Source organism: Pseudomassariella vexata (assembly GCF_002105095.1).
Source record: "Pseudomassariella vexata strain CBS 129021 chromosome Unknown BCR38scaffold_17, whole genome shotgun sequence".
NCBI lineage: Eukaryota > Fungi > Ascomycota > Sordariomycetes > Amphisphaeriales > Pseudomassariaceae > Pseudomassariella > Pseudomassariella vexata.
Genome location: NW_024467972.1, coordinates 687385 through 700868, shown reverse-complemented (window position 1 = coordinate 700868; position 13484 = coordinate 687385). Strand labels below are relative to the sequence as shown.

Genomic DNA, 13484 nt, shown 5'->3' with positions numbered 1-13484 from the left:
ATCCAGGCAATGGCAGTTTGCCGCTTGCTCGCTTTGATGAAGCAGAGGTGCTAAATTGTCGAAAGGCGAATGTGACTGGTCACCTTGTACTTGTGTGCACTGGATCGGCCGGCCTGAAAGCGGAAGGCAGTATTCAAAATGTGGCGGATCCACTCAGCTGGACGAAAGTCTACTAAAGGGCTCTAAATGGAGTAGCGAGAAGTTGGGCTCCGGGTTAGGTGCACGGTTTGAGAAGGTGGGCTTGAGGCATCGAGTCTGTCATGAGAAACATGGAGCCATATGAGCTGAGAAGACAAGATCAAAGAGGGACCCATCCGGTGCATCTGCCAACTCAGCCTGGTGACAATGATGAGGTTGGAAATGGGCAGCCTTGCTTCCTTCCAGATGACGATGCTTCGTCCCATTAGACAGGATCTGGCGTGACAGCCAGATGCATACTGTTAAGGATAAGCACGAAACACAGCGGCAGCCCTAACTTCGATTATCATCTCTTTGCTCAACATGGGACCTGCAGGAGTGGGCTTGTGCCCAGCCCACCCTTGCAACTTAAAATAAACCCGGACCAGACTGATGATAGGCCCCAGCTGCGAGCGGGCCAAGTGGCGACTTCGCGAATCAGGCGCCGAGCTGCTCTTCCCCGCCAATACTACAGGGAACCAATTTAGCGCACTTACAGGGGGAATGGTTCAGGAAGATTGCCGGGCGGAGAGGAGAGGGAAAAGGGACGAAAGCAACAAGAAACCGCATTCGTATTGCGGCCTGGGCTGCTCGTCTCAATTATCATCCATCTGTTCTTTGCCCTGCCCCCGGCATTCAGATCGCTCACATCAATCGGATTGTCTCGACGTCCGTCCAACCACAGACGCAGACTTCCTCCAGCCATTCTCTTGCGACCGTGGTCTATTCCCTCCTCGCGTCGGCCTGTCCCGTCAACGAATCGTGGCCCATTTGCCCCTGTCGATTTGCCTTCGTTGTGCTGCCCCGAAGCTCAACGAGTCTGACGAGAGACAGAACAAACACGAACCAGAAGCGCCCAGTCCACCACGGATACCGTACGACCGGACACGAGTTGTGGGAATACGCACGCACTGCGTACCCAATTGAGTTTATCGCGACTTTGTCTGGCAAACTCATGACATAGGGCTCGGCAGCAACGGGGTCGCATTGACTCTCGACGCCAATTGCGTAGAGTGACGGATCTCATCAAAATTCACCGACGGTTTTCAACATGGCATCCTCATACGCCCTCCCCACGCCGCCATTGCCCCACAACCATAGCCATCATGGGCACAGTCACGGTCACAGCCACTCACTTGCCTCCCATTCCCACTCGCCGCCCTCGTTCGGCCATTCGAGACGAACCGACCGATCCAGTGGAAACATGCACGTCTATAGCCAGAGCCTCGGCCACAACCACAGCCATAGCCGTGAACATGTACACTCAGAAGGGGACGACAGTCCACAAGCACAGAACATGTCACACTACAGGGCGAACTCGTTCTTTCCACTGCAGACACGCATGAACCGACCTCAGCCGTCTCCGTTGTGTAGCAAACTGCCGCAGGCATTAAGTCCAGTCGAGGACATGTCTCCAGCTGTACAAGCTATGTCCAACTATTTCGAGGCTCCTGCCGTTGCTGTTGCACACTCTCACGACCACGACCACGACCATGACCATAACCACGATCACCATGATCACCATGATCACCACGATCACCACGATCACCACGATCACCACGATCACCACGATCACCACGATCACGCCCACGGCCATGGACATGTACACTCACACGGACCACGTCATTCCAAACTGACAGGTCTGCTTCTGCCATACGCTTCTAGGTGGCCGTTGTTGCACGCTATAATGATGGAGAAGGACTCACGTCGCATCTTTTACTTTATGGGGTAAGCAATAATCCAGCCTTCTAGCCGGCCCCGTTGCTAATGCGATTATGTAGTCTCAACTTCTCCTTTATGGCTGTGCAGGCATTCTATGGATACGTGACCGACTCGTTAGGTCTTCTGAGCGACAGCATACACATGTTTTTCGACTGCGTTGGCTTGGCAGTGGGACTGTTCGCCTCGGTAATGAGCAAGTGGCCGCCAAGCGAAAGGTTCCCATACGGCTTTGGAAAGATCGAGACGCTGAGTGCGTTCGCCAATGGCATATTCTTGATGTAAGTGACAGGCCAATGAAGTTCTTTTCGGGTACTTGCTTACGTCTTTCAGCCTAATCAGCATTGAGATCATGTTCGAAGGATTCGAGCGACTGTTAGAGGGCCGGGAAACCAAGCGCCTGATGGACCTGTTCGTGGTTAGCACCTTGGGGTTGATCGTCAACCTGCTGGGCATCTTTGCATTTGGATCGCACAGCCATGGGCACGGTCATGACCACGGGCACGATCACGGGCACGATCACGGCCATTCGCATTCGCATGCACACGACAGCCACGACCACGGACACGATCATGGTCACTCTCATGATAACGAGAACATGCATGGCATCTACTTGCATATCCTCGCCGATACCCTCGGCAGTGCGTCTGTGATTCTCTCTACAGTCCTTACCTATCTTTTCCCATGGTCCGGCTGGGACCCTGTGGCGTCATTCCTGATTGCCTACTTGATCGGCATGGCAGCCCTGCCACTCGTCAAGTCCTCCGCCCGCCGCCTGCTCCTGACTAATCCCGATGACACCGAATACAATCTGCGCAATGCTCTCTCGGGAATAACAGGTGTTCGTGGGGTGGCTTCGTACGCGGTGCCCAAGTGCTGGGCCGACGACAGGACAGGAAGTGAAGTGCGCAGCAAGCTGATAGGGGTGATACACGTCGCGGCCGTTCGCGGCACGGATCTGGAGGATGTTCGTAATAGGGTGAAGAGCTACGTTGCTGAACACGGCATCGACATGACCATTCAGATGGAAAGAGAGGGCGACACGACCTGCTGGTGTGGAATGGGTCGGCTGAGTCCGGTCTCGCCGAATACAAGTTCGGGCAGATACTAACATCTACTACGACGACATCACTTCAGAACTTGTACGGTCGCATCGCATACTTTATGGTTAGCGCTTTTAGGCCTACATATATACACTTCGCATTCCATCCTCGTGTTGGACATCAGAGCAGCATTGGACAATCGGCCCTAGAGTAAAAGAGGGGATGCAGTAGAAATCAAATTGCGGATTGGGGGGACGCATGCAAAAACAAGGAATGATACCCACAGCCATTAGATAGATTCTTGTATATACCGTTTTAGATACGAACATGCAACATCGAAGACATTGGCGATTATTGTTCTTGATCTTCGTAGACCACTTAATGTCTTCGATCATTGTCAGTTGCCCTGTAATACTGAAATGGGTTCTAGGAACCGAGCCCAATAATTTTGGTATACGAGGCCAAGATCAACAGGTTCGACATTAACCTCAAATAATCTACTCCTCGTCACTCACAGGATCGGTCAGGGCTCTTATTCTAAATGGGAGCTGGTAGTTATCACTGGCTTTCCAAATCCCTTCACCGATTTCAGGTACTGCACTGCCCAGCCTCCCAGAGCTGCTCGCGAGCCTCATCCTCATCTGCATTTTGCAGTTTGTAGGCTTTGCGTCGTTATTAGTCCTTTTGTTCCCTCCATAGGGACGCGCGATCCGTCTAGGCCACCTGGCTCGTGAGGTGGAGTGATCTGTGGTGTCGAGTGGCTGTGCCCATTAAACGAAACGTATCGAGGTTGCCCATAACGGTGGTGGCTTTTAATGACATCACAGTGAGTATCCATTGTACCATCGCCGAGACGACAACGCAGCAGGATTCAGTGTCGACAACAGCAATGTACAGTAATGTAGCCATACAGTACGACTGGCAGCAATGTCGACGTTGTTGGGAGCTGGCTCGGCATCTGTGACGCGACTTGCCTACTTACGATGCCAGCCCAGTGCCTTTTGTGAAAGAAACGAATAAATGAGAGCTGTTGGGGGGAAGTGCCACGGACCTCGATGTTCTTGGGAGAAAGAACGGGGTCGTGGATCCAAGTTACCAGATCGCGCTTGGCTAATTGACTTATCAAATAGGAGAGATGGCAGAAGCGACACGAGCAGAGTGATGTCTGAAAGCAGGGCCACCTGGATTGCCCTATAAAATAGAGAAACCCAATTATCCAAGTCCCCGTATTCTCACAAACGTCAGCCAAAATCAGTAGTGTTTATATTTCACCTACACCATTATCTGTTATGTCGATCTTGTATCATTGAATGCCAGGAAAACTTTTATGAGAGCTACTACACTGACATGCTTGGGGAGAAACCAGAAGTGTATGGTGAGGATCAGTTCGTGGACGAGAGCAGATAATTTTGACAAGAAGCCTATTGTCCATTGTTTCGATGACTGCAACAGGCCATCATGTGTGCTGGTGATTCGACGCTGGAGGGCGCTGTGTAGTCTCTTATTAAAGAGTCGGGTTCCTGGTGTGAAAAGACTTAAATACACTAGGGTTATAGTTGGGATCAGGTGGCGAACTTGACGTTGGAACGTAGACCTCATATTCACACTGGGATTGCTTGAGCGGATCTAAAGTGTTATTGAAAAGCTTTCTGAAAATTGATTCGTTTGGTAGTAATTCTTCGACATAAACTTGACCTTCTCAGGCCTCCGGTTGTTTACGCAAAAGCAACAAAACTAATACCGCTATTGAATCTATCCGCTTGTGTGAAATCCCACGCGATGGTAAAATTAGAGACGTTCGACGCCATCCGCGCATTAGGCCACTGAAAATTTGCCTCCGGCTCGCCCTTGCTGCGATTGAGCCCCAACGACAGTTCGCTTGGCTCCAGACGCCGAATCAAACACAGATTGAGTTGGGGCGTTGGATCTTGGAACGATTCATACGTGGGAGAGTCAAGGGGTAATTTCCTCAAACCTCGGCCGTGCACAGCCTAGTACCGGCCAAGAAAGTCCGTCGCGGATGGTGCTTATAGTACTAGTGAAGCTTACACTGGGACAACACCGCCTGTTCGTATCTCATCAGGGTTCCTTTGCCAGATATCCATATAAATCTGATAGTACCCATTTCTTGGCTCCCTGATGGTGTCCTTCCATTCTATGGTTTACTCGTTCGCAGGATCAGATAAGCACGCCAAGCCGGAATGTCACCCTGTCACAGCGATTTAGACTATGCCGGCGAGCGGTTGCGGCTTGTGGGAAGCCGGGTTGTCAAGCATGGCAAATTAAAAGAATCTGCTGGGGAACAGCAAGGTGATGATGCTGAGGGACTTCTTCATAGGAGGACGCCACGAGATACTCCTCAATTCGCAAAGGTGAGCTACGCAATCAAGATTATCGATTCCAGGCGACAGCATATATGCTGACTTAGAGAAGAACGAAGCCGCCACGCATTTCGAGGTAAAGTGCCGTAGTGGCGCAGAGTTGCATCCCACCAAGCAGGCGGGTTCTGACCGTGTAACTAGCTGTTCTACGACTTGTGGTTCGTAGCCAATTTGAATGTCTTCGCCAGTGTAAGTTTTCTCGCCCCCTTTCAAATCCGCAACCAGACCCCAAACTAAGCTCCCCAGGTGCACGACATAACAGGAAAAATCAAACTAGTTTCGTTCGTTGGTTACATAGTGTGCGTCCTTCCCCCCTCCACGCGACAAATCCGTTGTCGTCAAACTCCTGACACGGCCTAATCAGGCTCCTCTGGACAACCTGGCTCATGACCACCATCTATGACGTCCGCTTCACAGCAGACAGTGTCCTCGAGCGCTGCTGCAAAGCAATCCACCTAGGCGTCATGGTAGGCTTTGCGGAGATCGGCACCTCCTTCAATCCCGAAGCGCAGATCAAAGCTGTTTTTCAGGCACTCTCGCTGTTTCTTATGGTCTCGCGGCTTATCCTAGCGCTGCAGTACGGTATTGTCGCGTTCCAGGTGCGGAAGTACGTCGATGGGGGAAAGCCCTTGCTGGTTACGGCGGCTTTGCATTTTGCGGCGGCGATGGTTTATCTTGGGACCATGTTTCGCTATGAGGAAGGGAGGAACTCGAGGGTTTTTGTCGTGTGGTATGTTGTCGGTGTTGTGGAGATGGCTGTGCATTTGGGGTGTTCGCAGTTGACGGACGTGTTGACGTTTGTGGGGAGTCATTTGGGAGAAAGATTGAATTTGCTTACACTGATTATCCTGGGCGAAGGTACGTATGATCTTATTGTGGAGAAGTATGGGCCTCAGTATTGGCTAACATATGGTATAGGAGTAATTATTCTGGCCAAGAACGTCATGTTGTTGGTGAAGGATACCTACGTGAAACAGGCATCCTCGTCAATGTGGAGTAATTATGTCCTGCACCCTACACGCGTTGAACCCAGCTGATACTCGCAGGTTCGTCACTTATAGGTTCGGTCGCATCTTCTACAGCGCTGACATATTTCATCTTCCAGCTCTACTTCGACTGGATGCACAAGGAAGAGTCAATGTCAGTCCGACATCAAGTTTGGTGGGCAAGTCTCCACCTCCCATTCCACATCGCTCTAGTCCTTTTCCTCGAGGGTGCCAACCAGTTCATCATCTGGGCCCGAGTACTCGAGTCCGTCGCCGCAGCTACATCCAAGATTCGAAATGCACGACACAGCTTAGTCCAGGCCAAACCAAAGTCCATCGACGTGTCCAAGGCACTCGGGGACATAATGTATCCGTTCCTGAGGAAGTATCAGCCGGAAGAGGTGCTCGAAACGTATACTCATGTTAAAGAGACCCTGACCAATATTGGAGAAATCCCTGACTCGTTCTGGATCGTGGACGAATCCGAATCCGAAGACGGCCCGATGGCCATGCGCTGGAAAAGGGGCCTGGAAGAGCTATTCAAACACATGGTGGACTGCATTTACAATGCGTTTGACATCGAGGCGCCTGAAAAGGACCAGGAAGATAGTTCGGGCGGAGAGACGGGGTTGTATAGCCCAGAAGAGACTACACAAGCCATCACATCAAGGTTCCGGCTCGTTGTAAGTGCAGAAAAGCCACCCTCCTTTTTGCAGCCACTAAGTAACATTGTCTTTGTAGTTTATCTACGCCTTTGCCTGCGCCGGCATTGTTCTACTGTTCCTTACGGTTATGCACATCATCTCTAAGCGGAAGGGATGGTCACCCTTTAACATCATCCGCACGGCCATTTGCATAGTCATTTCGGTCGGTCTGGCGCTGGTGACCACCTTAGCAACCAATGCGGATAGACCCGCAGGTTTCATAGGTAGTCCGTGGATGTTACCCACGATTACTCTGAGCTATTTCGCCGTGTTATTGCTGTCACATCTACCTCATCCGCCTGTGTATACATCAGGCACGCGGGTGAAAGCCATGTACATGGAGGTCGAGAAGCACTAGGCATCTTTACTCAAAGATAGAGCGGAAGTCGGCCGACTATCGATCGGAATTTATTGCAGATATAGAAACCATGAAATGCCTTTGAGTGGGAACAAATACTATGATCTTTCCTTCAACAGTCTGGATAATCGTAAAAAATACACCCTTCCCTCAATCCGTGATCTCATTTGAGTCCTCATAGCAATATTCAAAGTCGTAATCGTACTGGTTCGCAGTGTCCAAAGCGTTACTATCTGTCCTGCTATTGTCACGTTCAGCCCTTCACGAATCGACCGCCTCAAGTCCCATAACGGTTCTTGGCACGTTGATGTAATGGTATCTTCTTCTGCTCTGTGGGTTTATCTAGAATAACGCATCGCCAAGAGGTGTACACATCCCGTGCCATTTTCCAGATTCAATATCAATTATGCTTCCCAAGCTTCTGGACATTTACCGGCCACTGCGTTGATCTGTCCATGGTTCTTAAGCTTTTAAACGATGGAAAATGCGACATCATGGTTGCTAAAGAATGCAGCAAAGTGTAACGGTGTTCTCCGCATATTGATGGCTTTTGACCATAACGGCAATCAGTGATTGAATACAAGTTCCATCACGAAAGGAAGCGCTACCTGTGATGAGTCTATACGATTCGGATATATCAACTTAAGAGGCATAGATGACACCTGAATTTACGAACGCTTGCTGATATACTAGGGAGCCACGGGAAAGCAGCAATGACCTTCATATCCTGCAAGGGACGTCCACGATTAAATAATAAAACTGACTGACTGATCCGCATCATAAGAGGTGTTGGTGGTCGCACCGGCACCTGCTATTAGTTCAACTTCACCTCGGCCAACTTAGCTATCCTGTCCTCCACACCAATACATACGTCTTGATAAGGGAAGAAGCCACATCCTATGCCCGAGGCGTCGAGGCGGGATAATTGCTGATGTTATAGACTTGGGTAAGACTCTGTCGATGTTATCCGCCATTCTAAGTTCCCCGGGCAATGCCAATATCTTCGCAATAATTATCTTTTGGACACAATTTTGGTTTGGAATCGTATGCCCAGACCAGGGCAACATTGGTGGTAGCCTCTATGTGTATGCGTTCAAAATTGAATTTTCCGATTTCGTGACCAGCAACGTGCTGGCTTCTCTATTCGACAAAGGCCCTGGATATTCAGCGTAGGAGTTTTCATGTATGCCCAAAGCCTCTCGTAACGCAGACTGAACCCCCGCCTACAAATACTGGTACTTAGCTAGCGCGCTAGATCCTTAAACACACGTCTAGTCAGTTTCAGGTAGCTCATAGCCTTGATGCTGAAAGGAGAGAGTGTCTCACAGGCACCTCCATCCATAATCGACTCAATGACATGATCTCAATATTCTGCTCGTTAAATTTTGAGTTAGTTTCACGAATGTCAATTTTTGAGAAGTATATAATCAAATGACTCGGTCAAGTAACTGTTGACAGAAAAAAGAATCCGAGGGCATTTCTGAGGGCATTACTGGGTGTTTTATGCCTTCACCGCGGCAACCAACTACTGCGCATCCTAATGCCGACAATAAAGAAGCACATATTGATCTCCAGTTACAGGAATGATTGTCATACGGCAGCACTGGAGCTAAAGTGAAGAAATACACCACTCATTCACTATGATCTTAAGACTCCGACGTTCGTGCAATCACGAAACGTTCAAGCTTACTAGCTTAGTGTTTCGGTTGCTTACGTACCTGAGAGTCTGCCGCCAACATACAAAAAAACCGATTGTGACTTCTGCAATCAAGACAATGAAGACACTCTAGGACTTTTATGAGAAGATGAGCTTTGTCCCGCTTATGGCAGACAGATCACTGGATCAAAAGGCTCGCCAATATCTTATGATATTACTGTAAGTAGTGCTATCATAATGGCACTGGGCTCTCTGTTAGAAGATCCGCATGCAACTTTGAGCCATGCTTTTATCCGGGCGATCTATCACGAAGATCACTGCAGTTGTTAATAATTTAGACCGAACCCACGGGTACCAAAGGGGAGGCTTCCAGCTTAGTCAGGCAAAATGATTATAACAAAGCGATAGCATCTTATTTTTGTATTAGACTTCGATTTTGGATTTGCTGGGACTCGCTCTGCAGATCAAAGCATCGCGTTTGCCGGTATTAGTGACCGAGTCGAATACAATGACTACTTCGGGATTTTGGATCGGCTCTCTTAAAGTCCCGACCTATCGGTCTTGCTTACGTCGATTGAAACAGGATCAGTTGGGTGAGACACTACGGGCCGAGTTTGTAGTTGTGACTAATGTCGAAGCGGCGTAAGTCCTACGGGTGCCTGTTACGTATAGAGTATCTAACCGCAATCTGGCCCCGCCATTGGGTAACACAATATTGTGAGGGCTGTGCGCATGGGGTAGACGAGTGGCATGGGTGTTTTGAAACATGTTAGTGTTCAATAGGTGCGTTCTAAACCCGCTAGGACAAGTATCTGAGCCCGAGGAACTGAAAAAAATGGACAGAACATACTTAAATTCCAACGGAAGAATATGCCAGGAAGAAGAGTGGCCGAGTTCACATTGGACGGTGGCCTGGATGACGACATTTTGCGGGAGTTGATTGTATGTCTTCCTCATTTCCCGCCTCATCCGCTTCCGCCAACCGATTCACGTTAATCCATACTCAACTAATACTCTGGGCATGTGAGGTTTTGTGTTCCCGGCGGTTACAGAAGCATGGACTGATTATCAGTGGCGAGGCCGCAAATCATGGAAGGGACCTCACAAACGGGTCGATGGTATTTCTATATTCTACGACACACACTGTCATCTACAAGCACGTTCTGCGGAGGGCTTTTCCATCGGCAGGTTCCGGCCTCCTGTCTGGCGCTAGAGACCGGAAGGAACGGCTTCCTTAAGCTGATGTTCGCCGAACTCAAACAATCCTCACAAAATTTGGTTATCACGACAGCAGCGGATGAATTTTATTTATGTTGGGATCAAATGACGCGCAACGAGGAGACGCGTCTATAATGATGAATTGCATGAAGTGACTAGCGAACCACACCCTTAGAACCAGGGGTAAGAGTGGCAACAAATGACAACTCACCCCAATCAAACAGAAAAAGCAACTTTTGAATACCGACATTATCATTTTAAACCCGGGAGGAGGCATCATATCTAGTCAAGGAGGAACTGATAATATACAAAAGGCCCCTAGTAGCCGTCGGAAGAGGATTTTGTCGTTAGTGTTGCTGTCCAAATAAGCTTTCTTCTAGATATTGAAGGAGCTGGAACCCGATCGAGCACACAGAACCCAAAAGGAAAGTCAAAATAAAATACAACATCTTTTTGCTTGAGCTTACCAATATGAAGGATTTAACCTTTTAGTTCTTTCGATATATGGTAACAGAACTATACCAATTTTCCTTACTCCGAAATGCTTGGATCTTACGTCGAACCCAGTCAGTGCCGATGGTCCGCCTCCGGCAGCCGGGTTTGCCATGGCCGGACCACCGTAGATCTACTTGTACAAGGTCGCAGGATGGAAAATTTCTCAGTTAGGTCTATCTAGTGACGTTCCTCGACCTGAAGCGCCAATTCTACTACAACTATCCTCCAAGAACACCACATTCGTTATCTCGCCATGTTGTACACAGCCTACGAATCAAATACTGACATCCTGTCACTTCGCCGGCCCCACGGTACAGTTGTATCGTGGCTGCAGGAGCTTGAATCCGACGACAAGAGTTGGCTGCGCGGGTCAATATCACGACCTTCCTTGATGTTGGGTGGTACAGGGATGACCACCCCTTCGTCTGGGAAGACTTTAAAGGAGGCCAAGGAGCACGATCATCTTCACGATGTGCCCGTGGATGGATATCCCAGCGGAATAGCGCTCGCCGCTCTCATTTCAGCGCTTGTGTTGGCTATTTTCATGTTGGCGTTGGAAATGGTGAGTTGTCCCCCAACTTCCGAAAAGCGCAAGACAAGGAGCATAACATTACTTTGTATACAGACAGTGGTAGCGGCTGCCATCCCCAAAATCACGGATGAGTTCCAGGGTTTAGAGCTTGTCTCGTGGTATGGCTCAGCCTTCTTCTCATGCGTAGCAGTTTTCAAGGGCGTATGGGGTAAGTCGCTTCGGTACTTCCAGCTCAAGCCGACGTTCTTGTTTGGAGTGTCCATATTTTTAGTCGGGTGTCTCATCTGCGGTAAGCCATTTGCATCATCATCAACGAGTCAGCCACTGAGGGTGAGTCCTAGCTGTGGCACCCAACCCGCAAACCCTCATCGCCGGCCGCGCTCTATCCGGAGTAGGCGGCGCATGGTAAGTCACTCATCCGTGTGCGACCCCATACACCCACGATCCTGACCCCACTCAAATTAGCATAGGAACCGGCGTCTTTACTATGATCGGCCTCGCTGCTCCTCCCCGCGAACGAGCTAAATACACCGGCCTCATCGGCGCCACCTACGGCTTAGCCAGCGTAGTGGGTCCCCTCATTGGGGGCGCCTTCGCTGAGAATGTCTCATGGCGTTGGGTCTTCTGGATCAACCTGCCCCTGGGCGGACTCGTCATGACTGTTATCTGCTTCGTCGAGATCCCCGGGACCGCGGCGCCGCTTCCCGCCGGGTGGAAGGAGATCGTACTGGGTTTGGACTTGGTAGGGGCAATGGTGCTGATGGCGTCCGTGACGCTCTTCCAATTGGTCATGGAGTGGGCCGGATTGTCTATGAGCTGGGACTCATCGACGGTCATTGGGCTGCTGATCACCTGTGGAGTGTTGTTGCTAATTTTTGGAGCGCTGGAGTGGGCGCAAGGCGAACAGGCGATGGTTGTTCCCCGATTGATATCGCAGCGCGATATTTTTATCCAATCTCTGGTGACTTTTTTCTTTTCGGGGGTGTTTTACTCACTTGTATACTACCTACCCATGTATTTTCAGTCGGTTTCAGGTGTTGGTGCCGTTGAGTCGGGGTTGAGGACATTACCACTGATTTTGTCGCTCACGGTGACTACAATTCTCAGCGGGGGTTTCGTAGCCAAGACGGGCTTTGCGCTCCAAACCCTACTACTTGGTACCGCTATCACAACTGTTGGATGTGGTTTGATGACCACGTTGGATGAAACCAGCAGTGCCGGGGCTTGGATTGGATACCAAGTCCTGGCTGGCACTGGCGCAGGGTTGGCTTTCCAGATGCCGACTGTTATATCGACAGCTGCGACCAAGCCCGAAGACCTGGCTGTCGTTAACAGCATCGTGCTTAGTATGTTCCTTCACTTCAGACTTTTGCGACGAGGGTTGGCTAACAATTCCTGTACAGTGTTCCAAACAGGCGGTGGCTCTCTCTTTATCATTGCCTCGCAATCGGCTTTTGTCAACACGATCATCAAAACCGTGGCTTGGTCTGCTCCCGGCCTTCCCCCAGGACAGGTCATTACGACAGGCGCCACCCAGATTCGCCAAGTTTTCACTTCCGATCAAGTGTCAGGGGTCGTCGGTGCATATACGGCGGGATTGAAGACAGTGTTTCTTCTCGCCACAGTAGGGTCGGCATGTGCAACACTCTTGAGCCTGCTAACCAGATGGCAACGAGTGAGTGATGGCGAGGCGGCTGCGGATAGAGAATGTTGCGACAGTGGTGAGGATCTCAATTAATCGTCGGTGGTACTACGGCATCAACAACAAGACATATTTATTATATCGATGCTATCATCGACGCTATCAAAACAGGAAGATTCTCACCAAGCGCTGAAGATTCGGAATTTTTGATTTGTATGATACGCGCTTTGTGCTGTTCGGAAACCTCTCATGAGCGGCGTTAAAATGATTAACAAGCAGACGAGCCCTGAAATAGTTAAATCGAATTCAATTGATGGAATGTTCACTCTTATTTTTGATGTACTGGGAGAACTTCGAACCAAGATGATGAACTTCCATGCCTGAGAGTTATGCGCCAGAATCGGTAGAACAAAAATGATACACCCTGTCTGGAGGATTCTCGACCCTGAACCTGCACGGATTTAATTGGTATAGGTGTAGTTGTTCATGTCCACGAAAGCGCTCTTCCCCATCGGCCACAATAGACTCAGCCTCGTTATTAGTTTTGCAGAACCTGCTGTCAAAGTGCTGAA

At 49.7% G+C, this 13484-nt stretch overlaps 4 protein-coding genes across 4 annotated transcripts; all 4 read left to right on the top strand.

Annotated features, from left to right (window-relative positions):
- The first annotated feature begins 471 nt into the window (after positions 1-471).
- On the top strand, positions 472-1193 carry BCR38DRAFT_78331 (uncharacterized protein). Its single transcript, XM_040865639.1, has one exon. The coding sequence runs from the start codon at positions 571-573 to the stop codon at positions 1102-1104; it is 534 nt and encodes a 177-aa protein (XP_040711251.1). The 5' UTR covers positions 472-570; the 3' UTR covers positions 1105-1193.
- On the top strand, positions 1057-3043 carry BCR38DRAFT_78325 (cation efflux family-domain-containing protein). The gene is made up of 3 exons (XM_040865638.1): positions 1057-1905; positions 1959-2177; positions 2230-3043. Exons 1-3 carry the CDS (start codon positions 1229-1231, stop codon positions 3005-3007), a joined length of 1674 nt encoding a protein of 557 aa, XP_040711250.1. The 5' UTR covers positions 1057-1228; the 3' UTR covers positions 3008-3043.
- Positions 3044-5140: 2097 nt separating this feature from the next.
- BCR38DRAFT_461007 (uncharacterized protein) lies at positions 5141-7368 on the top strand (the record flags this gene model as incomplete). The annotated part of the gene is made up of 7 exons (XM_040862479.1): positions 5141-5311; positions 5462-5509; positions 5567-5619; positions 5685-6178; positions 6239-6316; positions 6367-6989; positions 7048-7368. The coding sequence occupies 7 exons, from the start codon at positions 5141-5143 to the stop codon at positions 7366-7368; spliced, it is 1788 nt and encodes a 595-aa protein (XP_040711249.1).
- Positions 7369-10991: 3623 nt separating this feature from the next.
- BCR38DRAFT_501096 (major facilitator superfamily transporter) lies at positions 10992-13134 on the top strand (the record flags this gene model as incomplete). The annotated part of the gene is made up of 5 exons (XM_040864829.1): positions 10992-11300; positions 11364-11559; positions 11612-11675; positions 11736-12616; positions 12674-13134. 5 exons carry the CDS (start codon positions 10992-10994, stop codon positions 13006-13008), a joined length of 1785 nt encoding a protein of 594 aa, XP_040711248.1. The 3' UTR covers positions 13009-13134.
- Positions 13135-13484: the final 350 nt, after the last annotated feature.